The following is a 26,652-nucleotide window of genomic DNA, read 5'->3' on the forward strand; positions in this document are numbered from 1 at the left end:
TGCTCTAACGCACACCAGATACAAATTCTGGCTCTGCACATATCTTCCAGAGACTCCCAGCACTTATGCTGTTGATATCCTGAACCAGAAACCTTGGGGCACACAGGTCCTGGAAGAAGAAATCATCACGGTTAAGAGCGGTGAGCAGGAGATGAGATATGAATCACAGATACTATGTAAGCTTGGTGAGTGTCTGAGGAGCTAGCTGTCTTTGCCCCTCTATTTCCCAAGTTATATAGAACAGACACTTGCCTGCACTGAGAACCCCTTCAAATATTATGAGGCCCTAGGTAGGAAGCTTCCCTTTGGGGTACCTCAATTCCCAAGCTAGCTCTGTGTATGTTTCTAGTTACTAAGGCACTGTATAAACTGCCTGATCACACGAACACCACAATGAGTACCCAGCAGGTCACGTGCTGGGTAATCAGCCATCCACCCCAGCATCCCAGCTAGCACCACCCGTGTGTACCTAGTCCTACCCCTCACCTTCAAGATTCCAATTGATCCGTGGCATTGGTCCATATGACGTCACTGACCGAAACATCACCAGGGTCATGATGATCCCTTTAACGAGGCTGAGCATCCTCACAGCAGCAGGGACCTTCAGGTGAGACAATGCCCACAGCCCTGGAAATACAACCCTGCTCAGAGCTATCGAGCAGCGAAGTTTCCGGGAACCCACATCTACTTCCTGGTGAGCTGAGAAATGTCCACTCTCACCTTCTGGGTTTCAAAATCCACTGGTGCTTCGTTGCAGCCTGCAGACACATCATTGGAAGAGGGGAAAAGCACGATTATCCATGTGTGGCCACATGCTGTCTCTGCTTCTCAGTGTCCCCTCAGCTCCCTTCTGCCACCTCCTCTGCCCAAGTCCATCTGCTGAGGAGCAGAAGTTATTGGATAGGGCACCTGAAGGGCAGTTGCACAAAGACACAGGACAGTGCTGGAGCCACAGGACTCCAGGACCTTTCCCCACCTCCACCAGGCCAGCCCATTACTGTGTGTGTCAGACACAATAATTTAGACTACAGGATCCAGGCAGACTGAACTGGAATTGGAAAGGGAAGGGGGAAAACAGGATGATTGGGAGGGGGTTAGGGGAGGAAAACGGGGACAAAAACATGAGAAGGGGTATCAATGTGCGAGAAGTAATGCACCTACTACCTGACTAAGGTAACTATAACCCCTCTATACATTATCCAGACCCCCCAAAAAATGTGGCTGTGTATATACGAACATGCATTTACTCATGAAATCATACCATTCAGTGGGGGACATAACTGGTCCAGGCACACTGGCTGACAGAAAAGACTGATTTTTCCAGTGCTACGAGCACCTCATTTCAAGAGTAGATTTGTGCTGTTTAGTGGAACTCTGGGAGTCTGGGGCTGAGTGGGGGGGTTGGGGGTAGGGAGAATAGTTCTGACCCCATGTCTCATGTCTCCAGCAAAAATATATTGCCCTATCTCCATCCTGATGCAATCATGACGATAAAAGCCCTGAAGTCAGAGATTCCCGGAATCTCTTTTTCCTCCAGGGAAAGGAATGTTCTAGGCCAGGGACCATTCAATCTTTTCTACAAACAGCACAATAATTATTAGTTTTACCATCCCACTTCTGTCCCAAACTCCCAGTTGCTAAAACCAGAAAGTGGCTATAGACAATATACAACCTGGATTCAGCCCATTCAGAACCTCACACTGGCACACACCCAGCACAAGGGGTAATGCTAGTCCTGAACCAGACACAGTAGGAAGCCAAGGGCTGAGGCAGGATGAGGAGGACAGGGAGATTTATGGGCCTGAGGTATGGGGAATTCTGGGATGCAACTTATCTGGCATCTAATGAAACATTAGCAATTTAACTATGAGCTAGCACACTCCCTCCCACCTTGCTAAGACAAATGCAAGAGAGAGGGATTTAATATTCCTCACCTAAACCATTCCTCAGTGATCCCTGCACCAACAAGGGCTGCCATGCAGTGACACCTTCCCAACACTGACACTGCCAGGGAAGCTATGTTAAAAAGTGCCCCAGAGGGAAACCACGGAGCCTATGATTGGGTCTGGCTTACTTCACTTAATATAATTGTTTCCAAGTCCTTCCTTTTCCTTTTGAATGGCGCAATGGTTTCCCTCATTTGTAATAATTATTGTATGCTTAGCTTAGTCCTATCAGGATTACAATAGCACAATAGCTATCTGCATATGACCATATAAAATGATGCTAATCAAAATGAACCCCATGATATGGAAATAAGGCTTTCTTTCTTTCTTTCTTTCTTTCTTTTTTCTTTCTTATTTCCTTCTTTCTGTCTCATGTCTTTCTTTCTTTCTTTTTCAGTGCACTGTTTGCAGCTATTGTTTTTGTTTTAATTTTTTTCTCCTCTGGATTACTCTCTATGGTCACTGTTTCTGTTTCAGAACCCTCTGACTTGTACATACATTTATATGATTTGGAGAAGGAAATGGGAAATCACAAAAACAGTGTGATAAAGGTTGAACCAGTAACAGTGATACTCATTAGATACTGTGTTGGAAATGAAATTTACAATTTGAGGGGGAAGGGGAGGCAGGGGAGGGAAAGCAGGAGAAAATGAGGGAGGGTTAATACTGTTCAAAAAGAAATATATTCATTATCTATGTAACTGTAAATCCTCTGTACATCACCTTTACAATAAAATAAAATTAAAAAAAAAAACAAGATTGTCCTAGAGCAGAGCTTTCCTTCTGCCCTTTCTGATTTCAGAACTCCAGCACATGTCCACATGGGATTTGGTACATTAGAACAGGATGAAGTGAGGCTTTCCAACAACTGGTAGACCAGTAGGCTCCAAAGTGCAAGGGGGAAACATCTGCTGAAAGATGCCCTCTAATTCTTCATCTCTCCCACAGGTACCCAGCATGGGTGAGATGTTTCAGGAAAGGGCTTCTGGTAGGAAATTCCTGAGGCTGGCTGGAAGCTTCTCAGCGTGGGGCAGTGTGCACATGATGAAAATGTCCTGACTCACCAGGGTTCACTTCAACATGGTGGGAATGCAACATGCAAGTGGAAGGAGCCATATCTAGACTCTGGATCTTTCCCTGGGGCTAGCAATGCACTGAGCCACCCTCCCTTGAGATCTTAGGAGGAAGCACAGAGATGCAGATCCTACTCAGCCCCTCCTTTGTGAGGGAAAGCTGAGGTAACACTGCAGTGGCTGCGTTACAAAACTTGAATATTCTATACGTTAATTACATTAAATATTTGCAACTTAGAGTTTTATTTATACATCCATAGTTCTGTCATAAGCTCAGGAGCCCCTGTATGTGTATCACATATATGTAAATTGATTTGTGTACAAACAGTGGCACAGTCCTGGCAGAGAAACTTATGGAACTGCTAAAACACATAAAGCAGTGCGGCATAGTGGTGCACCCCTGTAATCTCAACAACTGGGGAGACAGAGACAAGAGAATCATTAGTTTGAACACAGAGTAGTCAAAGTAAGCAGTGAGATGCTATTTCAAATGAAAGTGTCCCGATTTGCTCAAAAGGTAGTTCTTATAGTACTTATAAAGCCATGGATTGGGTCTCTGATACTGCTACAGAGATAAGGGAAATGGGAGAAAGATGAAGAAATAGAGGGGAAGGAGGGTAGGAGGGAGGAAAAGAGGAAGGTAGGAAGAAAGGAAGGAAGGAGCGAAGGAGGGAAGGAGGGAGGGAGGGATAAAAGAACAAAGCTTCCATTGACATGGAGGAGTGCCTACGTCTATTGCTGTATTGATCTACTAGCAAAATGTATTCAGAATTAGAAATTTCCTGGAACTACAAAATCAGACCAGATTAACCATGGGTGATAACCAAGGCTCATTGGGAAGGTTGCCTGAAACAACACAGGCTCTTCCTGGGAATACCCTCACTACATCATGGCCATGCCCGTGAAAAGAGTTGCCTGCCTCCTGCACCTGCTCCTGAAAGACTTAGTTTCACCTCACTCCTGGCAGGAGAAGGAACACTGACGTATGGGGATGCCAGGTCCATGCTTCCTGCTGAAGACCACAGAGTTCTGCACATGCTATATGTGTGTCACCTCAACCAATTTACGGCACCCACCAGCCTGCAGAAGGCCCAGGAACTGCATCTTGGTCCTTGATATTAAGTAAGCAATTTGAACATGGATCCTTATGCAAAACTCTGCTTATGCTGGTGTCCAGGCTGTCCTTAAGCTCACTGCCTTAGGAAATTCTTCAGCCTCAGCCTCTTGAGAAACTGGGACTTCTCAGAAGTCTGCCACAGAACATAATTCTACTGCTTCATATTCAAAACAAAATGACCCATATCTCATTAGTAGCAACATGAAGGCACCAACTGAGAGCACCAGGTTTCTCTTTACTCCTGAGGCAATTTCTCTTTAACTATTGCCATATTAAACAGTCATATTTCTCAACCCATTTCTAGTTTCCAAATAGTTAAATGACCCACTAAGCAATATTGAATTCAAGGCTAGTGAACTGTAACCCAATGAATTGTAACCAGTTCTCATCTAATCAGGCTTCTGATCCTTTGATGTTTCTTCTTGACTTCCACACAGGGAGTCATGAAATGCAGAGGACAAGTTAAGAGAAAAGGTCACGGCTTGAGGGAGTACAGGAATCTGACATTATACTGGCGCAGATGTTGGGAAAGCGTAGGTGGAAGGGAGGCTTGAATCTGGCAGAGAGCTTTATGAACATGTGTGAACCCAAGGCCTCAAGAAGGATCCAGGAGTGAGCTCTGTTGACTTCTCTATAGAAAACTGAGCCATAGAAAAATCTCCCAGTGCTGTAACTACAGGAATCCCCATCCCACATTCAGCAAGCAGGAATAACCCTACCTTGTCTCCCAGCATCAACAACCAGACCCTACCTGTTCTGACTGCCCAGATTCCTTGGTGATGTCCACTATAAGCAGGGTTAACTCCAGCAAGTCAAAAATGCCACTGTGAATGAAACTCCTCCTTCAGTCAGTTTTACATCAACTTCCAGTTGATTCGTAACTTGTGAGCACTGGAATAGGGAGCTTGTGAGTCACTGTCACTGGTCACCTTTTAGGTCCTACGCCACTAGGGGCCATTTGGCTATTGTTTGACTCTTTCATGGACTTACTGGTAGAATGATAGGAGTGATAAGAAGCCAAGGAAGAACTGTCCCTCCACATGAAGCCAAGGAAGAACTGTCCCTCCACATCAAGCCAAGTTAATTAAGCCTTGGAATTCACCAGAATCCAAGCTACTGAAAAACTCCAAAATATTCTAGGCCAAAATCAGTTAAGCTTCACCTTGAGGTAGACAGATAGTCCTGCTGCTTCATCTCTGCCCCAGGTCTGTTGCCTTATCATTGAAGGAGCTCAGTCATCCTCAGTCTGTACACAGACTGTAGCCAAATATTCTGCTATTGTAAAGGCACTTCAAAAGATGCCAGGGGAGAGAGAAGGGCCCCAAAGAGGTCCTTGAAGTAACACAGGCAGGAAGAAACTTGAAGCCAGGCCCTGTGGGTAGATCTCATCTGCTTAGGACTCAGCAGGACACACGTGCTTAAAGAATTTAGAAATGCATGCAAATTGACTAATCTGCCCTGGCTGTGGGTCCATTCAGCTGGGAGACAGCATGGTGTCTTTTGCACATAGAACACCCCCACTGGGCTGCGGGTAGCATTCAGACCCTGTGAACATCTGGCCGTGTAACCAGCCAGCCATACCTGATCAGCTTTGTGAAGTGGTCCCAGATCCTGTGGACTGGATGTCTATCTATATCTGCAGAAAGACCAATTGCACAGACAATGCTATGTCTGTGCTGAACCTGTACTCGTTTTCTTTTTTCTTGTTAATTGTTCTCTCTACAATGTCACATTAAAAACCACTCATAGCTTTTACATTGTCTTGGTTAACATAAGCCATCTTGTGATGATTTAAAGTATATGGGAAGATATTTGCGCACGTAACACCATGCTCTATAAGGAGTATGAACATCCATGGATTTGGGATCTGTGGGTGTCTGGAAACAATCTGTTGATACAAAGGAGAGTTGTGCCTGCTTGTCATATATGCATATATCAAGAGAGCAGCCAATGTGGTTCCTCTCCCGTTGTCTGCTCTCTGGTACTCCGGCCACTGCAAAACTGCATTCATGGCTCGGTCCTATTGACCACCCAGAGCCACGGGTCTAGCTTCCTCTACTCAGAACCTGTCTTGTGGGTATGGGAGAGTACTCTCCGATTGAGTCCCCCTCTTCTTGCTCCCTCAAAAGGAAAAAGGAAGCAGGAGGGAGTAGAGGAACAAGGATGTGTGAAAACGATGCTTCAACTCAAGAGGAAAAAAGTGACAAAGGCTAGAATCTGCTTTATTATTATTGAGACTGGACTACTGAGGGGCAAACACAAAACTCTCCCAGCACAGACTCCAAGACTCAGATAGGGAAACACAGATAGGTCAACAACCACACCCAAGCCAGTGAACATCAGTTCATACTGGTCACCAAGAGGCTGTCTGTGACAGAAAGTTTGTTTGGATGGTTTCTGTCTGATGAAGGTATCCGTCCCTGTCTCGGTGTAGCAGGGCTCCAGTGTTGGCCTCCGTTGCTCACCATTATTTCAGGGAGAAGATACCAGGCTCTACCCGTGTGTCTTTTATGTTGTGATCTAGATGAGAAAAATCCCCACTTCAACTTTTTCTCAAGTAGCAGATGGAGCGAAATTTCAAGGACTACCTAGGCAGGTAGCCATTGCAGCACTTGTAGGCCAAGAGACAAAGAAAGAGGATGAATACTAAGAGGAAAAGAGATGGAGCGCAAGTCGTTGTCACTGGACTAGAGATACACAGTCTTTAATAAGTGGAACTGGTGAATTATGTTGAGGACAAACTTTGGTTTTCAGGATGCTGATGGCTCATATGACTGAGGCTTGGTGCTATGGCCTCTTCATAGATGCTGCCAACCCTTTATGTGTTACCCTACTAATTTTTATCAGCAGAGCAAGGCACTGATGGAGATAACATCACCTCCAGGAAGTATCTGTTGAGCACCTGAGTAACTGATTTGTTGTTGACCCACTCTTCAGACAGGCACTGGTACCTCCCTCTGTCTTTCATTGAGAGTTTGGTGATGAGCAGGTTTTTCTTCTCCATAATAATATACTTATCCCCCTTGGTTTCTATCACACGATTCTGGAACTTCCATATCACACGGGCCATGTTGGATTTGGGGGAGCATCTGAGATATGCTGTGCTACCAGTGAAGGAAAAATGCTGCTGGAGATTTAATATTTTTTCACCTAGAACAGCAAGATAAATGTACAGTGTTAACCCTGTTTCACTTCCTCAACTGCTTTTAAAAGCCGATGACACAAGAGTATCACCTGCTGGAGGAAGATGGAACTTTAGGTCAAAAGAGAAAAATCCTATTAAGTGAAGTAAGCCAGACCCAAAGGAACATAGGCTCCATGGTTTCCCTCATTTGTAATAATTAGTACAAAATTTGGACTCTCCTAGCAGAGGATTATAGTAGCTCAAAGTCTAGATACATAAGGCCATACAGGATGAGGCTAAATGAAAGGACCTTCAGGATATGGAAACAACAGCTTTATAATGAGTGAATGTTATTCTTAATGTACAATGTTATTGCTCATCTCTTTTGTTGTCCCTTGGTTATTCTCATAACGTTACAGTATCTTACCTTATAATCTGGTATATTGTATATATGCTTATGTGTTTATTTGAAATAGGAAAGGGAAGGGGGGAAACAAAATGGGGGGTAGGGGTAGGGGAGGGAAATGGGGGCAAAAATGTAAGAAGGGGTATCAATGTATGTGAAATAATGCTTCTTCTATATGGCGAGTATAACTGTAACCCCTCTATTAATTACAATTTAAAATATATGAAAAATATATGATCAAATGCAAGATGATCCTGGTTAGCAGCCCTTGGGGACAATCAGATGGCACAAATTTCTCACTTCCGACTCCACCGACCAAGAGAAAACTTACCTACACAGGGAGATCAAGCATTGAGCAGCTGTGCATCTAGCAACAGAATCCTGAATCCAATACAAAATGCTTCTTCTAGCAGTTGCAGGGAGACCTGCATTCAATGCCAGTCATACACTTTTTAATTTTTCCTAACCTGAGGATTGCTATCTGTTCAGAAAGAAGAAGAAGCCAAGCCTGGGGCATCCTAATCTGAAGTCAAATATAGTAGACGCCAGAACACATTATGTGCTCTGTGTCTCTTGTCTGAGGTGTTTGGAACCAGAAAGATTTTGGATTTCAAGTTTTTTCAGATTTTGGAATGTTTGTAAATGTGTAATGAGACATATCTTGTGGGGGGTGGGGTAAGGAGCAGGCATCTAAACATGAAATCTATTTGTGTTTTAACTATTTTCAGCTTGTAAACACAAACTGAAGATAAATTTATAACCCATCATTAATAATCTTACATGTGGCACATTTGTGCCATACATGAAATTTTCCAGTTGTGGCATCAACTGCCACTCAAAAACATTTCTGTTTTGTGGATTTTGGATGAGAGCTGCTCAGTCTGCAGCTCTCCTTTCTTCCCAGATAGTTTTATTTAACAAGCTCCAGCAGACCAGAACAGAAAAGAAGACAATAGGAGACAGAAAATTCTTTCTGGTGAATATAACCAATGCTGGCAAAAATATTCTTTCTGTAATCAAAGGGACTCAGGAGGTCATAGGTCTGGCATATGACAGGTGACCTCTGTTCAGAGTAGAGAAAGAACACAAACACACACACACACACACACACACGCACACACATATACACACACACACACACACACCAGATGCTACAATGAGAAAAACTCACCTGGACACAAGAACACATTGCCACTCATATCCTGAATCCAGCCCCTAGAAGACAACAGACAACAGTCACTCACTGTGTATTTATGGGGGGACTTGCTTGAGGCCCACTGCCCATACCTGCTTGGGCCTTGAGTTTCATGTAGAACTTCGCAGGTACCCTCAGTTGGGTTCCAGGCACAGTAGGGGTCCCGTGCCAGCACACAGTCCTTGCAGCTTCTGTGCTTCCTGCAGAAGGCCAGGGGGATCTGGACCACTCCTGCATTGGAGCCGGCATAGATAAACTTGCTGTCCTATGTGTGGGAGGCAGAGACAGAACAGGCGTAAGGCAAATCTCATGGATGGCTGAGGATCTGAGCATTTTTAGGAGTTGAGTGTGTGCTGCGTTGAGGGGGAATGTCCTTTCTATGTCAGGGCCAGTCGGCACATAAGGCTGTTGAGGTCCAAAACGAGGATTACTTATAGCTGTGCGAAAAGAAAGGCAGTGTCTGGTGTCCAACAGGGCAAAGGCTCACCAGGCCTTTGATCTGAATCCTGCCTTCCCTCCATCCTGAGCGCCCCCTGCCAGCCAGCCTGACAGCTTGCAGCTTCTCCAATGCTAGCTTCTTTAGGAGAACTCTGATCATTTGACTTGTCCTTCCGTTGTCCTTACTGGTGGAAGGGATCCCCTAGCCTTACACCCTAGGTTGACTTATTGGCAACACTGCCTATGAGACAGCATCACAGTTGGAAGCCAAACCAATGGTTTTTTACTCAGCCACCTTTGTAAGGAAGAAATCAGCTGCCAGGCCCCAGTGCAGACCCGTTCAAAGCCAAGGCCTTCAGATTCTGGTCACATCACTGATTCCAGATTAATTGGAGTGGCTCTCCTTAATACAGGTGATCAGGACTGATGGTTATATCTAATAAACATAGTCTGACAGAAGGTACATGTATGATGACAGCAATACCATGTTTCTGCCTGTGGAGTGGGAATTGTGTTTCACCTGAACGACCTAGTAAACGGATAACTAGTTGGACACCTGTGGCTTAGACCTGTAATCTTAACTACTGAGATAAGAACTAGAACATGTGGTTGGAAGTCAGCTGGGCAGAAAAGCTTGTGAGACTCCATTTGCAATTAAATAGCCAAATACCATGCCTGGGGGCATGACTCAAGTGGCATAGCACCAGCCATGAGCATGCAACCCTAATGAAAAACATTATATGCCTCTGGTTAGGAAGGAAGCAGGGTGTTGACAGAAGAGGGAACTATAGATTGACCTATCATTTCTCTTACCAGTTGGTACATTGATGTGTCTTTGTACAACATAACATCCCACTTATACAATCTATGATCTCACAGGCTAAGGACATAAGAACATTTTTGTTCATAGTGATGGAGTGTCTAACTTTGGCTGCCACCGTATGCACAAGGACTCACTGAAGTTCTGTCTTTCCAGTTCTGCTTTGCCTCCTTTCCTAAACTTTAAATCCCATGTTCATCGTGTAGCTTTGTGTATTGTCCTAGGGACTGGATTACCTGGGCCAGGCAGACTTCAGTGGTCAAGTTCAACAATCAGACTCAGATCACAGACATGAAAAGTCATTCAGCAAGGTATCCAGCCAATCTTGTTTTCCCAACTACTTTACCTTCTTTGAAGACAGCACCAGGGTTTGGACAAGTCCAGATTTCTGGAAAAGCTGGGTCTCCTCAATCATGTACACGATGTTCTCAAGTCTAATAATTTTGTGCAGGGTGCCCTGTTCTGCAAGGTTCGAGGCCATAGGTCAGTGAGGCAGCCCCAGAGTTGGGGAGGGAGGACATACACCATGAACTCTGATCTTGGAAGCAAAGTTCCCTCTTCCATACTCCCAGCTTACTTGTCCAATGAAGAGCATTGCAACAATTGCCCTTCACAAAACCAATACATTAGAACATCACTTTACACATTTTCCTAATTTTTATGAAGCATAAGCCCCTTCCAACATCATTCACCAGTGAAGTTGACACTGAGACAGTGAAAGGCAGATTCCAGGTAAAGGGGCTCTCCAAAGACCCCACTCTGCTGGGACTATAGGCAGCTGAGAGCAGGATACACAAGTTAGTAGAGAAGCACCGCGATGGGCTTTGTGCCTTGCCACCTGCCAAGGCTGTATGCCACTGCCATTATTGCCATTATTATTAGAGTGTACAGATGAGGGAGGTATATCTCCCACAGGTGAGGACTTGGATCAGCCTGATTCTTCTCAGGTTGCAGGAAGAAGGCCTACTGCAGAGCACTTTGGAAATGCCAGGCCACTAAGTGATCACAATTGACGTTGTGATATAAACACGTATCACTCCTCTTCCAAGACAATAGGGACTTCTTCGCAGCAGCTCATCTCAGACACAGGTCAGACTTGCATGTTTAACAAGCCCCCCGGGGAACATGATGTTGCAATATCTCAGCAATCCTTTCACACTGTCACAAGCTGCAAGGGTTACAGGAAGAACAACACTGCATCTATCCATAAGGGGTTTATGTGAATCTCCTTTCTCTTATGTTAAGATGAAGCATCCAGTAATTGTGAAGCCCTGGGATCTCACCTGTGGTGACAAACATGACGTCATAGAACTTGCCATCCAGGGCCTGGGTCCTGTCTACCACAATCTGCGTGTAGTTCACACCTGTTTTGATAAACTCAGTCATGTTATTTATTGGAGTTATTGAGTCATGCATCAAAGGATGGTCTCTGACAAACAGTATGGTCTCGTCTGGTAAATTCAAAGAGCTGGTGTACTTGGTTCCATGTGCTTCTCTGTTGGTGCACTGTGAAGAATGAAAGGACTGGTTAGCAAGCCACTGAATATTATCACAAAAGAATGACAGTGGAAACCTGAGGTGCCCTCTCCCCAGAAGTCGAAGAACACAATTCTAAACACATCTACAAGACAAAACTGTGCTTTTGAGACGTAGTCAGGGAAGGAAATAGCTATCAACATAAAAAATGGACAAGATTGAAAATACATCATCCGATAGCCCTTTCTTGTCAGGCATTGATGAAAACAGCATAGTTTTAAATAGTATAAAAGATATGGCAGGAAGGATTTCTTTGGTACCAGCTTCTTGATGTGCATTAAAAATATTCAATTCACACAGAAGAAAGTTGACAATATCAGTGACAATGCCAGACATTCAGAGAGACAGAGAGACAAAGAAAGAGGGAAGGAGAGACAGAGAGAGAGAGACAGAGACAGAGATAGAGACAGAGAGATAGAGGGTTGGGGGAGATACAGAGAGACAGAGACAGGGACAGAGAGACAGATATAAAGACAGAACAGAGACAGAGAGATGGAGGGTTGGGGGAGAGAGAAAGAGAGAGAGAAAGAGAGAGGGGGGGAAGAGAGAGAGCTAGTTATAGAGAAGCAAACACCTATTTGCTACTTGGGAAACAAGAAACAGGCATCCAAATCACCCCTGGAAATTTGTATTCCCTTTATCTAAAATTGACTCCATTTAATAGGAAAATGCATGACTCTTACGTACTAGTGGACAAGATAGCTCAGGATAGTGGAGAAGCCTTTTCAGAAAAATTGTGCCTGCCTGCCTGCCTGCCTTCCTTCCTTCCTTGCCAGTATAGAAGCTTAAACTCAAGACCTAGGCTTAGCTTTTTTTTTCTCAAGGCAGGCACTCTACCCACTTGAGACACACGTTCAATTCTGGAATTTTGCTAATTATTTGGAAATAAGAGTCTCATAGAGTTTCCTACTGGATCTGGCTTCAAACAGGGATCCTCAGACCTCAGCTTCCTGTGTAAGTAGGACTACAGGTGTGAGCCTCTGCCACCTAGCAATTGTATGGTTCTTGATAGAAACTTGAAATAGTCATAGCTGTATTATATAGGGTTAATTTCACAGGATAGTATGGTGAGATATGTTCAACAGCACACAAAAGAGAAAAGAGAAGGTCCAAGCTGGGCTCATCAGATCTCAGGCCCAGCCAATAGCCAATGCTGCATGGGTTCTGTGTTTAATTTTACCCTCTGGCCTGGATACTTGAATGGGAAGAAGAGCCCTCTCCTGAAGCCCCCATCTCACTTACCGCCCCTGGCCGTGGAGTGGGTACTGGGCCACTGTAGGGCATCCATTTGTTATCAACCCCCACGTACTTCCCTTGGGAGAAGACTTCCTCTATTTTGGACTGTGTGTAGGCACAGACAGCTGACAACTGCACTAGCCCCAACTTGTCCCTGCAAAGAAGAGACTTCATTGAGTGTTCACAGAGCAGCAGGTCAGTGAGGGAAGGAAATATCCCACATGCCAAAAGCACTTACACCTGCAGGGTGAAGAGGGCATAGAACACAGGTTCCTTGAGGTCTGGGGTTCGCAGCACAAAAACATCTTGCAACGTGTTGAAGATCAGGCCCAGGTCTGGCTGGGAACAGATCAGCTTGGCCTTCAGGAAGGAGGTCCATCTCTTCTGTAAATCTCTCTGGCCACCAATGTCATTCTGAAACCCCAGAAACAGGACATTGCAGAGCTCACATTGATCCCAAAGCATGTAGTCCACATGTAAAATCCACTGCCTTCTTGTTCTCGCTAGTACTCAGCATGACCAACCTAGCTTTGTTTTCTCTTCTGATCCATACTGACTTGAATCAGAATCTGGATGAAATAAAACAAAATATGAAATCCCTGTATCTGAATGGCAGCTGAGCCGACCAATGGAGCTCTGGCTCCATTCTGGGAGGGCTCTTGTCTCCTGTGATGTTACAACCATGATATATCAACAAATGTATGTGTCAAGGACAATGGAATAAGAGGTAGCCTCCAGAATTGAAGCTTACCTGTGTGAAGATGTGAATGTGAATTGAGAAATCAAGCCTCTACTTCTATTCTAACCGTGAAATGATGGCTCAAGTAGTGTGGATACAATGGGTTTCTCTTAAACATTGTTCTTTGGGCCTCTGGCTGAGAGACAACTGTAAAATGTATGTGACTTGTGATCTGCAGAGGACTCATTTGAGACTCCAACCCACGTCCATGTTTTTCTTCCTGCAGTTTTGATTACCAGTGATTTTCCAGTCTCAGACTATAGACTTTCCTTTGAGATGGAAACCATATTCACATAACTTTTTGTAGTATATTGTTTATCATTGTTCTGATTACAATTAGTTACTATTGCTAACCTCTTATCCAGTTTAATTTATACATTAAACTTTACTATAGGTATTATAGGCCTAGAAGAACAGCATATGTGCATATTGTGCTACCCATGGATTCAGGCATCCATGGGGTTTATGTTATGAATATCCTATCCATCAGAGGAGAATCACTGAAGAAAATGGATACACAGAGTATGAGCTGGAAGCTTTATTTACCGTGGGCATAATAAAGACCCATCCGATTCTCTTCTCTACTGTTAAGAACAAAAGATACATTTGTTCTTCTAAGAGGATTTCATCTTCTGATGTTTAGCAGAGGGAATTTCCAGAATGTCTGTGGCCATTTTTCCCATGGGCTTTCAGCTCTTCAGAAGCAGTTGTGTGCACAGGGTAAGAGGTACCAAGAGCTGTGATTATCCAGGCCCCAGTCCAGCAGAAAGAACAAGTTCAGGACAAGAAAAGGACTCAGGGGAACAACAAAAATTACTTCAGACCTGCAGCTCATGTTTGATTTGGAGTAAGTGGAAGGCAGGCTACAGTATCTGTTACAGACCCTGTCCATGCACGTCCTTGCAACCTATTACCCCAGAGCCAGGTCTCAAGGTCAGTGACAAGGCCAGACTGGCTCTCTCCTCCTGCAGGAGAGAAACACAGTGAAACCATGGAGATCATCTGTCTGGCCTCTGTGCAGAGTTCTGCTTACTCATCACCTGAACCATGTTTTACAGCATGGCCTGGACGCCGATGGTACTCAGCTCTACAAGGTGAGGGCTGAGGCTGCCATGGGGTGATGACAACCGGGGACTGGGTAGAGGTCCAGGCAGCCGGTATGGTGCCAGGCAGACACTTGGGTGTGTACAGTGTTTTCTGCATGGTTCTGCGTGCCTTTCCATGTCGGGGGGAGGGTGAAAATGTGGCTCTGACTACTGCTGGCTGTGTGTTCTGTTGATCCTGATGGTTTAAAACCCATCCCCTGTCCTGCCCGGAAATGCCAGTTTAAGTACCTTGAAGTTTTCTAACTCCAGTATTTTTCTTCTAAAAACCCACTTTTATAAACAGGCTAAGCCCTTCCTCATGTATCAAATGTCAAGACTGATCCTGACAAACATTTCAATGTAGTTCTGGCTTCTTCACCTCTAGCTGTTGGTTCATGGTTCACTCTCAGGTTGATTGGGAATTTCAGACAATCAGATTGTAATTCCTACAGGATCTGGCAGGCACAGGCAACAAAACTGGACTTCTAGCGTGGGGAGATCTGAGGAGGGTGCTTAAGAATCACAAGCTACTGGGCTACAGGCTAGGTGTCACCCTCCCCTTAGTATCCACAGATGCTGATGAAGGGTTCCTGACAACAAAAGGATTTTCCAGGCCCTTCTATGGCGGCAGCAGTAACGGGAAGAGATTGGGTATCAGGGAAACACGCTTCCAGGTTTGCTTTCACAGGACAAGAAGGCCTAGACTAGCAGCCCAGCACTCACCTTGCACACTCTTGCAACCCGGGGGATCTTCAACTTGAAAAAGAAGTCATACTCCACAGGCACTTCCGTGAAGAAGAAGTAGACCTTGTCATTATCAGTCTCGGGACCATCGGGGCCTTTTCGGATCACATCAGCAAAGACGAAGTTAGGTTCTGCAGAAAGGTGACAATTGTCATTATATACAGAGATGTATGATTGCCTGATCCTCATATTGGCAGTTAGTGTAGCCTTGGGTGCTGGGGACCTTCCTGCAAAGATATCTGGCTTGTGTGTGCCATATTCTAAACAAATGCTTGCTCGTGTTGGGAATGACGACCGTGCCAAGCCTGCCTTGCCTCATTCTTCTTAGCCTTAGAGAAGTGTTCTAGGCTGTGGCCCTGCAAGTCAATGTCCCAGGGTCATGAAAGAAACCTACTGGAACATCTCAGCTGGTAGACAGACCATATGCTGCTTCATAAAATGACTCAAACCAGTTAACCCCAGCCGCCAAAATAAGTGCTTCTCTATGAGATGAGCAGTGTTCCTGCATACTAAATTCTTCCTGGAGACCAAGAGGCTTCGAAGGGACCCAAAGTCCTATTGGCCAGTGCTCCCCACCACCACCAAAAACACAGCCAATCTCCTCCTAACACCCACTCATCAAAGTCAGACATCCACAGAGTATTATCTAGGAACATCAGGGCACCCTCTGATTCTACTTGACCAGGATATGGAAGCATGACACAAAGACTACATCCTTCATTTCACCTCGAAATGACACCACACTCCCAAAGTGAGCAATCTTAGTTTTACATTTTCCATCCAATTGTTAGGCTTACAGAATCTCTCAAGTGGGGGGGGCGGTCTTCAAACAATAATCTATGGACAAAGAGTCAACAAATCCCTCACTACACTTGGGATACCAAACGGTTCCAGATATCCCACTGCTTAGTGGCTGACTAAAGCTCAGTACCCTACAAGGATAGACCTGGTGCATGCCACCATGTTAGATTCATTGTGTCTTACCATATAGCAAGTTAGTGTCGTACTCTGTCCGCAGAGGATGTATGTGAGAATATCGAGAGATGACCTGCAGTTCTCCAAAATAGTCAGTTGATGTCCCTGCATAAATCTGTCCATCTGTAGCAGCACAGAGGCAGAAGAGAGAAGGAAAGGAATCAGATCAGATCTTTTACTGTGGCACTAAGTATGATTATTTCAGAACTGAATTAAATCCTGCCATCCCCTCCAAGAAAAGAGACATTTCTCAATTTCTGAATGCTGCTGCAGCTGCCTACATCTATGTCTTTTCTTTGGTGGGGTTAAAGTCAGTAGCCACAATGAGTGCATTTTACAAGTTAAAGGGCAATAAGAAAATATAACACAGGTGAGAACTTCCCACATCTGCTAATACAGATGTCCCTCAATTTACCATAGGTTGCATATGAGGAAACATTTCTAAGTTGAAAACATTCTCACGTGAAACGCATGTAATACATCTTCTCTTTAGTAACTTAACTTTATAAACATGCTTAGAATACATGCATCAATCTGCAAGAAGATAGAATTGCCTCGTCCTAAACCTCTTTTGCAAGAATGTACTGAGCATCTGATGTGGTTAACTGAATATTGCTTTGAAGGTGAAGACTAACGTGTGTATGTAGGATGGATATCACATAACCACAAACTGTACATGGATCTAATAAAAGTTGAGCATAAACCTTTGTGCAGACAATGTACACAGCCTGCTCACTGAAGATGTCCGAGACCACAGCAGACAGCATGGAACTCCACAGCTCTTTTTCCTTGCACAAAGGAATATACAGGGGCCGGGAGTTTGGCCTACTGGTGGAGTGCTTGCCTAGCATGCACGAAGGCCTAGGTTCGAGTCCTTGGTACCACATACATAGAAAAGGCCGTAAGTGGTGCTATGGCTCAAGTGGTAGAGCTCTAGCCTTGAGGAAGGCCCAAAGACAGTGCTCAGGCCCAGGACTAGCAAAAAAATAAAAATTAAAAACTAAAATTTTAAAAAAAGGATCATACATAAGTTGTGTACCAAAGAAAGCCAGAGTTGTGTGCTACTATGGTAGTGACTGGCTAGCACTTTCAACAATGCATTCAATACTCTTCTTAAAGAATCTGTACTGAGAAATATACCACCTTCTGCATAGACAGCTGATGTTAACAGTATGCCAGGGAAGACAAAATGGAGGAAGATATGGAAGCCAAAACTCCCATGCAGGACGAAACATGGAGCCATGACCTTCAGGGGTGAAGGAGACTGAGTAGGGGAGCTCACCCAGCATAACAGATGTAGAGCTATACGCAGGGCTGTAAGGACACTTTCCTCTGCCATCCTCATTTATTCCCAGAAACTTGAAGAATACTAAGTTCTACGATGGAATAAAGAGAAAGAGCTTCATAAAAATCAGATTTTCCATTCTTACAGTGTGTCTTTGTGCCGTCTAACTTTACAGATTCCTTGTTCCTGGAAGACGAATAAAGTGGAGGAAATGGATGCTGGACCACATTGCTGTGCTGTATGCCACTGGTGCCCCATGCATGCATCAGTGCCTCAAGCCCTGACTCAGCTACTCAAGATCACTGTCTCCTCATCTGGAAAACGGAGACCTAGATGCTGATAACTTCAGAGTTGTTAGGAGGCCAGAGAGAACCTAATACAGGACGTGCTCAGCCAGTGACCAGAGGCTGTGTGCAGAACATTACTACAAAAAACACAGGGAGAATGACATTATCCAGTCAATCAGGAGCACAAAGTGGAACTAAAAGCGAGAAGCATAATCTTTCCTTTCTTTCACTCACAAAATCATATGCCAGATGGATCCAGGTACTTAAAACTCCAAGCCAATCCAAGCCACAGTGAAAGAAAGCATAGTCCAAGAATTCAACCTTGGTCTAATCTCTTTCTACACACAAGAAACTCTAAGATGTACATAGAATAAAATGGAACTACCCAAGTACAAAATATTGGAAAAGTGAGACAAATTGAAGTGACAGGTAATTAAGAGCAGAGAATACCTAGAAATGATAGGTGATATATTCATTCCTGAAATGCTCTGATGCACAAATATTTCTGGTATCACTCCTTTGCTTTGCACCTAAGCAAAAAAACTTCTTTATTTGAGGGCTTAAGTCTTTCTATCTGAGAAACACTGTCCTATCCCATATCAACTTTAGAGTCCAATGTCAGAGGCCACCAACAACCAGGTAAACTCATACTGTGGATCACACCATAGATGTGTCTGCAAGTACCTGGTTTCCTAAGTAAATTTCTCTTTTGATTTTTCTTGTCTCAACATGTCGCACAGGCCTGATCTTCAACTCATGATCCTTCTGCCTCAGCTTCCTGAATTCTGGAATTGTAGGTATGAACAGTTTCGCTGACCTAAGTTAATTTCTAGTGAGCCCGTCCGTACTTTTTCTTGCCATTTTTCACCCCAGGTTGAATTGATATTTGTTTACTTGTTCTATTTGTCTGTTTCACAGTGCTAGCGATTAAACACAAGATGTCTTGCATACTACACAAGAATTTTTCATTTCAGTAGTTTCTACCCAGCCATGGCTTCACCTTCCACACAAAACTGTGCTTCCTTTGCCATTTTGCAGGGTTGGGGCCCAAACCCGGGGTCTCTTACATACTAAGTATCTGATCTGAAGTTAATAACTTTTGTGCGTGTGTGCCAGTCATGAATTCAGGGCCTAGGTATGTCCTTTAGCTTTTGTGCTCATGGCTAGCACTCTACCACTTAAGCCACAACTCCATTTTAGCTGCTTCTGCTTCCACTCTGCCGCCTCCTCCTCCTCTTCTTTTTCTTTTTCTCCTCCTCCTCCTCCTCCTCCTCCTCCTCCTCCTCCTCCTGCTCCTCCTCCTCCTCGTTCTTCTTCTTCTCCTTTTTCTTCTTCTTTTGGTGGTTAATTGGCAATAAGATTATTGTGAACTTTCCTGATGAAGCTGGCTTCAACTGGCTTCAACAGTCCTCAAATCTTAGACTTCTGAGCAGCTAGGATTAAAGGGATGAGCCACCAGTGCCCAGTGCTTCACACACACACACACACACACACACACACACACACACACACACACACACACACAGACTACATACAGACATACAGACATACATGCATACATACATACATTTAACTCTTCAATAATTAAGGATCCTAGCAAACAGCTTTTCAGTTCAGTAGTTTTTCAGAAGAATCCTCAGCTGTCTGAATGTTGAAGTGAGTGGTGCAAGGCTCCCCCATAGCAAAATGTAGAAGATGTCAAGGATGTGACTGGAGGAAGGACAGTAAATGATCTGCTCAACCCATTCAGAGCATATGTTCCCAGAATGGGCACTCAAGTGTACAAGATCACATGAAAGCTGACACCAAGTGAGGACAGCTCAAACCCCACCAATGCCCTGGCCAAGGACCCGTGCACAAAGGAGCAAGTTCTTTCTTCAACTGATTAGAGCCCACCGCAACCAGGCCTTTTGGGGTCAAAGCACATGGGTGCCTGTTGGCAGTTCACTTTCTAGAATGCCCTTCTGACAATTTCAAGGACGTTCTATGCCCTGACCCAGTCTCAAGTCATACCCTTGGCTAAGGACAGGAAAGCTCAGAGGTATCACATGCCTTGCATTACTCTTCTACAACTTGGTGAGGCTTTCCAGAGAAAGGAGTCTTGAGCTGTCCCAGCCCTCAGGCTGCTGGTTTGAGACAATGCTAGTGGTTTTGTGGTGGAGTTTGCTTTATGTTTTCCCCTAGCTTACTCTGCTTTAAACCCTGTCCACACTTCTGTGAGCACCACTAATAACAAAGAGTGTGTGGACTTACTAGGTGGTCACACTTTGGCTTGAATGCATTGGTTCCACACACGTAGAGAGAGTTAGCACTGAGGGGTTGCAGCACCCGGATAAAGTTGAAGCATTCTGCCTGTGGGGAGAGAAACACTATTAATAGCCAGCTATGGAGATGAGCTCCATGTATTCACCTAAAATCCACTCTTTGTGATCCTCCCTTTCTTTCTGACTTGTTCTTCACACGATGGCCTGCCCATTCTCATTGAGCAGGGTCTGATACCATAGCCACTCTGCCTAGATTTTAAGCTGGCACAATTTCAATGCATTCTCTAATTGATGCCCAACAAAGATCTGGAAACCCAAGAAATGAACGAGTTGACCTCCAAAGTGTTCTAGAGAAACAACTGTAGAAAAAATGTATTTTATTCTCTTAATTACATACACAAATATTTCTTTGATGACCAAACCTGTCATAGTGTACCCTACACAGAAGACCCCTGCTGCTCAGGGAACCCCAAGCTTTCATTCCTGTACACAAAGCTAGAAACAGCATTGTTAGGGGCCCAGAACACTGGAGAGGAGAAATTGGGTTGAGACCAGCTCTGCTCAGCTCTTCATCATAGAGGCCCCTGTAGGAAAACCAAGATGCCATTCAGGAGCACACAAACTATTTCAGGGAGAATAGTACTTGGATCGTATTTGCTCTAGTCCAAAATTACCTCAAATTAGGAAAGACTTTTTGGCTGTGACCATTTTCAAACCGGTGGGGTGTAATTCATAATCAGCTCCACTCCACAGAATGAGGAGAAGCTGCCGATCACTCTGTCCTCCACACTCTGAGGGTGTCTTGAGTAGCTGCTTCACTTCTCTCTAAAGAGCCTGCTGTGTATAAGATTTCATCACTGCCCATTGTACTCTCCCTTCCTCAGGGAGAGCTAAGTTTAATATATGAGAAAAAGTGTTTAGCACTTTTCTAAGGAAGTTAAAGAAGCCAGGTGCTAGTGGCTCCTGCCTGTAATCTTTGCTATTCAGGTGGCTGAGCTGTGAGGGTTGAGGTCTGAAGCCAGCCAGGGCAGGAAAGTCTGTGAGACTCTTATCTAGAATTAATCACAGAAAAATCCAGACATAGAGCTGTGGCTTACTTGGTAAAGTGCTTGAGCAAAAGTTGCTCAGGGACAGTGCCTAGGCCCAGAGTCCAAGCCCCAGGACCAGAAAAACAAAAGTTGAAAAGATAACCTTTGGGGTTCCAAAAAAAATCTGCTCTGCAATTAGTCAGTACTAATTTGAAATTTGCTGTAATTAAGCTGTCATACAAGCAATGATCAGGGTTGACTGAGCACTCAATCTGGGAACATAGACGTCTGCCTGGGGGTTCCACGAATCGTTATATTGAGGTGTGGGATGGGCTTCTATTCAAAATCTCTAAATCTTGGCAATGACCCCAGATGAGGACCAGGAACCTTAAATGTTACATGATGGGCCAATGGGCATTTGAAACCATTTTCCACAGTTTGACTCTCAGATATTAGCATAAAGCTAATTTCTATAAAGTAGAGCAGAGTTCTTAAATTCCTACCAAATCTGTGTCTACTGTGAGAGCAAACCCCCTCCCTGAAGAGTCAGGAGCAGAAGGAACAAGCCCTTGGGATCATTCAACCATGCACTCTACCCAGCTGCATGCAGAACATGCGGCCTTCACAGCATTAAACAACTAAGACATTCATGTGGGGTTTTGTAATCAGCAAAAGCACTTACCTCTTTTGATGGGTCCTTTCTTAGGCACTCTGTTCGGTTGCCTTTTGAGACCCTCCAGTACACCTGTTAGAAAGAATGAGTAATAAATTAAAAATGAGATAAAAATGCCCAGCTTAAAAATCGCACAAGAGAATTCAGATTCCAGAAGTTTCTGAACTGGGGCAAAAGAAACAAGCAACTCAGATTTGGAAAGAGGGCTGGAAAGCCCACCTGAACATTCTGAGAACAGCAGCCTCTGGTTCACTGTGAAAGAATAGCTGAAACTTAAGTATTTGAAGCCTAATAACCAGACTAAACAAGGAGCTCAAAAAGTAAACCCTCGATGGGGCCGGGAGTTTGGCCTAGTGCTTGCCTAGCATGCACAAAGACCCGGGTTCAATTCCTCGGTACCACATACATAGAAAAAGCCAGAAGTGGTGCTGAGGCTCAAGTGGTAGAGCTCTAGCCTTGAGAAAGTCCAAGGTCAGTGCTCAGGCCCTGAGCTCAAGCCCAGGACTGGCAAAAAAAAAAAAAAAAAGTAAACCCTCGAGCAATCAATAACCTAATTAATAAATGGAGCTAAAAACAGACATTTTCAAAGTGAAAATAGCTAAAGATAAATGTCTTTAAAGTTCAAAAAAGGTAAGTCAATAAACACATGAAGAAATGTCCAACATCTCTGGCCAAAAGGGAAATGCAATTCAAAACCACACTGAGAAATGGATACAAACACATTGTACTCATAAAATGGCATGTTGAATTGAAACCCCCTTGTACTACATAAAAATTATTTTTGAAAGAAAAAAAAACCATCACTCTGAGATTCCATCCTCAATAAGAATGGCCATCATCAAGAACACAAACAACAATAAATGTTGGTAAGGATGTAAATGAGTGTAACCACTATGGAAGTCAGTTTGGAGATTCCTCAAAAAATAAAAATAAAAATAGAACTATGCTATGATTCAGTCATATCCTTCTGGGGAATTTTTCAAAACAAGTCAAGATGCTATAAAGTAATGAATGAAGAGAAGGGTGAATGCGGTCAAGAAAGCAATCTAGATACTACAAAAGTAAGAAATGTAAAAGAAGAGCTAGGTTGGGAGCAACGGGTGAGGATGTTGAAAAGGGTGGCTTGGATCAAGATGCATTGTATTCATAAACTGCTTCGTTAGAAGGCACCTCCTTTGTACAACTAAAAGGTAAAACGGATAAACAAATAAAAAGATACACAACTGTGTGTGTTGCATACTGTTTATCATAGCCAAAATTTAACCAAATGAATAGTTACAGCTTAACAAAATGGATATCAGGACGCTGAAATACTTTTTATTCATCTGAAGGACTAGAGGGAAGGGGACAAATAGTGAGCAAATACAGACACAGTACTCAAAAGACACATTGAAAATGGAATCAGGCATTCTTCTTCTAGGCATGTTCAGTGCCTGGCTGGGTGAGCTTCCTGTTAATGGAGGGTAGTGCTGAGGAGAGACATGGATCATCACGCTTTGCACTCATAAGTTGACATGTTGAATTGAAAACCCTTTGTTCAACTACTTCCAGATAATAGAAGTATTTTAAGAACTGCTCAGGCGAATGCAGGACTGGAATTTGTCTCAATATCATCAGTGGCAAGAAGTGTGTCAGATAGGAATGGAGTCTGGTAGGTGGATGCTACACAAGTAGAGGACTGAGCAAAGCAGTCATTGCTCATGGGCATGGTGACAATTCATCCATAAAGATAAAAAGATGAAATGGAGGGAGCCTGATGACTTTTGGTGGATACCCTAAGACTGTGTTGTAAGATGACAGGAGAGGAAAGGTGTTCTGAGGATGGGAAAGGCCTCCTGCTGCAGTAGCACTGGACAGAGTTGGGGGAACGGGGCTTAGGGCTCACCTCATTCTGTTTCTGAGAGATGTTGAGGGCATTCAGTGCAAAGACAGCCTCCCGGGCGCCCACATACAGTGTATTCTGGTCTTCACTGAGCAGCAAGAGTGAATAATTGAAGATGTCTGGTTCATGAAACTCCATCAGATCTACCTCTGTGTAAGGGAAGGGGAAGTGATCAGAGGCAGGAAGAAAAGCCAGAGTCCAGACATGTTGAGTCTGGACAGTCCATGCAGTGACCGTGATGGAAGGCTGTGTTCATATATGTTGCTTTCACAGAGGAAACTGGAAAGACTCCAGCTTGCAATGTGGCTATCACCTGTCTGTCAATAGTCAGCCTATAGCTGATCTCTGCAGTATGTGCGTGTGTGTAACATTAATTTGTGTACCTTTGTTATTTTTCTTACAAAGTTCCAAGCTCCCAATTCAGTGGCTCCTCAAGGGAATCACAGGCCAGATATCTTCGCCTGACATTTCTCTCTTCATCTATGTGTCTTTAATTACTACAGATTAGGTCTAGGGAAAAAAAAACATACGGATTCACAATTTTTCTAAAAAAAATTAAGACAAGGTCTCAATTCTGAAATAACTATATCCATACCCGTAGCTCAGAGTGATTGTACATGACTCAATCTAGCCTAAACATCTTACCTCAACTTCCTGAGAGCTTATTACAGGTGTGTACCACCATACCCAGCTTAGCAATATTTTAAAAGAAGCTGTTTACACCTAAGAAATGCCTTAAGAGGTGTTACCATGAGGGAAGGGTTTGAGGGAGGTTGAAATACATGAGTATGGAGAGAATGCACTAAATATGGTACTCATAAACTCACATGTTGAATTGCAAGCCCTCTATGCAATTACAGATAATTAAAACCAAAAAAAGAAGTTGCTTAGTGAGGTACTGGTTCACGCATGTAATCCTAGGTACTCAGGAGGATGAGATCTGAAAATGCCAGTTAAAAGCTAGCAAAAAATAGTCCCTGAGTAAGAAATCAGCAAAAATCCAGAAGTGAAGGTGTGGCTCAAGTGGTAGAATGCCACCCTCGAGTGGAAAAAGGCAAGTAAGAGTGCAAGGCCCTGAGTTTATGCTCTAGTAAAGAGTTGCTCAATCTTTCTGTCCTTGTATCAGTCAATTCTAGATTGTCTTCCACATATTTGTAACACAGTGTCTACATGGTTAGAAACAAGGCTTCAGGAACTGTCTCCAATTCCTTATAGCACATTACTTCTGCCCTATGCCATCTTCTCTGCCAGGACAGCTGTTTATGACCTGCATCGTGTTCATTTGAGGTTGGAATCCCAATCTCCAATATCTGTTTGCCAAAAATGTGACAAATTTTAATAGCTGTTATCTCACTGCAGCTCTATCACTTATCATATGATTTTTCTTATTAATCCCTAGAGAGCACAAACAATATTTGTTTGAAATCCCCAGCACCCTTCATATTTCCCAGCACATGAAAAATAAATTATGACAATTGAAAACAACACAGAATAGGAAAAAACACAAGGCTCCCTGCTCTAAGTTTTTAGTGCAGAAGAAAGTGCACTCCAGACACAAGTGCCAGCTCTCAAAAGTATCAGCCCAGACATGGCTAAGACTCTCTGCTCCCTGTGTGGAAGCAGCCAATTATTCAGCATTCAGTATGGATGTTCTCCATCCTCTGAGCCAGAGGATGGAGGGGACCAAAACAGGCCCTGGGACAGGAAACAATCACAGCTGGGACCAATGAGCAGGATATAGACATCACAGTCAATATTCAAGCTTTGTGCCTGTTGAGGAGCTGTCCTTGCCTCTCTTGTCTCTCCAGGTATTTGGAGCAGGCACTGGCCTGTGAGAGACATCATTTCAGTTCTAAGTAGGAGGCTTCCTTTTAGGGCTCCCCAAATCCCGAGCAAGCTCTATGTACTACAGTTCCAAACACCAAAGCACTCTATGGATCACATGATCACACAAAGACCATAGTGAGTACCCAGCAGGTCAAGTGCTGGGTACACAGCCAGCCACCCCAGCATCCCAGCTAGCACCACCCATGTCTACATAGTCCTACCCCTCACCTTCAAGATTCCAGTTGATCCGTGCCATTGGTCCATATGACATCACTGTCCCAAACATCACCACCAGGGCTGTGACAAGCTCCCCACTGAGGCCGTGCATCCTCATAGGGTAGAAAGCAGGTGCTGCTTCTGATGAGATGATGCTCACAGCTGTAGGACCACAGCTTTGTTCAGAGCTACTGAGCAGCAAAGTTCCCAGGAACCCACATCTACTTCCTGGAGACCTGAGAAGTGGCCACTCTCACCTTCTGGGTGTCAAAATCCACTGGTGCTTCGTTGCAGCCTGCAGACACATCATTGGAAGAGGGGAAAAGGAAGATTACCCATCAGACTGTGCAGCCACATGCAGCTCTTGCTTCTCTGTGATCCCTCATCTCCCTCTGCCACCTCTTCTGCCCAAGTCCACCTGCTGAGGAGCAGAAGTTATTGGATAGAGCACTTGGAGGGCAGTTGCACAAAGGCACAGGACAATGCTGGAGCCACGGGATTCCAGGACCTTCTCCCACCTCCACTTTGCCAGTCTATACTGTGTCAGACATGGTAGTAGGCATAATTGAGGCTGTAGGGATGTAGGCAGACTGGAACTGTTCTTCACTGGCTTCCTTCCTACCTACCTTCAGTGGGTAATGTATAACTAGACACACAGGAAGGACACAGAGCTAGAGTTTATTTCACCAAAGATGTAGGTTTTCTATGTTCTATAATGGCCATCAAAGGAAAATGGCCAGAGAAACTAGAGAGCTG

At 44.2% G+C, this 26,652-nt stretch overlaps 1 protein-coding gene across 1 annotated transcript in view; it reads right to left on the reverse strand.

Moving 5' to 3' along the window:
• Window positions 1–6,931: 6,931 nt before the first annotated feature.
• Window positions 6,932–26,652, reverse strand: part of LOC150065169 (semaphorin-4D-like) — a 56,886-nt gene continuing 37,165 nt past the window's right edge. The window contains exons 9-22 of the mRNA XM_090329737.1: window positions 25,909–26,191; window positions 23,857–24,002; window positions 21,981–22,043; window positions 20,260–20,358; window positions 17,717–17,810; window positions 16,444–16,557; window positions 15,439–15,590; window positions 13,130–13,305; window positions 12,898–13,045; window positions 11,403–11,625; window positions 10,466–10,581; window positions 8,954–9,126; window positions 8,838–8,881; window positions 6,932–7,286 (exon numbers count right to left, since the gene is read on the reverse strand). Of these exons, the coding sequence (XP_090185863.1) occupies window positions 6,970–7,286; window positions 8,838–8,881; window positions 8,954–9,126; window positions 10,466–10,581; window positions 11,403–11,625; window positions 12,898–13,045; window positions 13,130–13,305; window positions 15,439–15,590; window positions 16,444–16,557; window positions 17,717–17,810; window positions 20,260–20,358; window positions 21,981–22,043; window positions 23,857–24,002; window positions 25,909–26,014 (1,971 nt within the window). The 5' untranslated portion in view covers window positions 26,015–26,191 and the 3' untranslated portion in view covers window positions 6,932–6,969. The remainder of the gene's footprint in view (window positions 7,287–8,837; window positions 8,882–8,953; window positions 9,127–10,465; window positions 10,582–11,402; window positions 11,626–12,897; window positions 13,046–13,129; window positions 13,306–15,438; window positions 15,591–16,443; window positions 16,558–17,716; window positions 17,811–20,259; window positions 20,359–21,980; window positions 22,044–23,856; window positions 24,003–25,908; window positions 26,192–26,652) is intronic.

Source organism: Megascapheus bottae, chromosome 3 (genome assembly GCF_031878675.1).
Source record: "Megascapheus bottae isolate mThoBot1 chromosome 3, mThoBot2.hap1, whole genome shotgun sequence".
Lineage (NCBI taxonomy): Eukaryota > Metazoa > Chordata > Mammalia > Rodentia > Geomyidae > Megascapheus > Megascapheus bottae.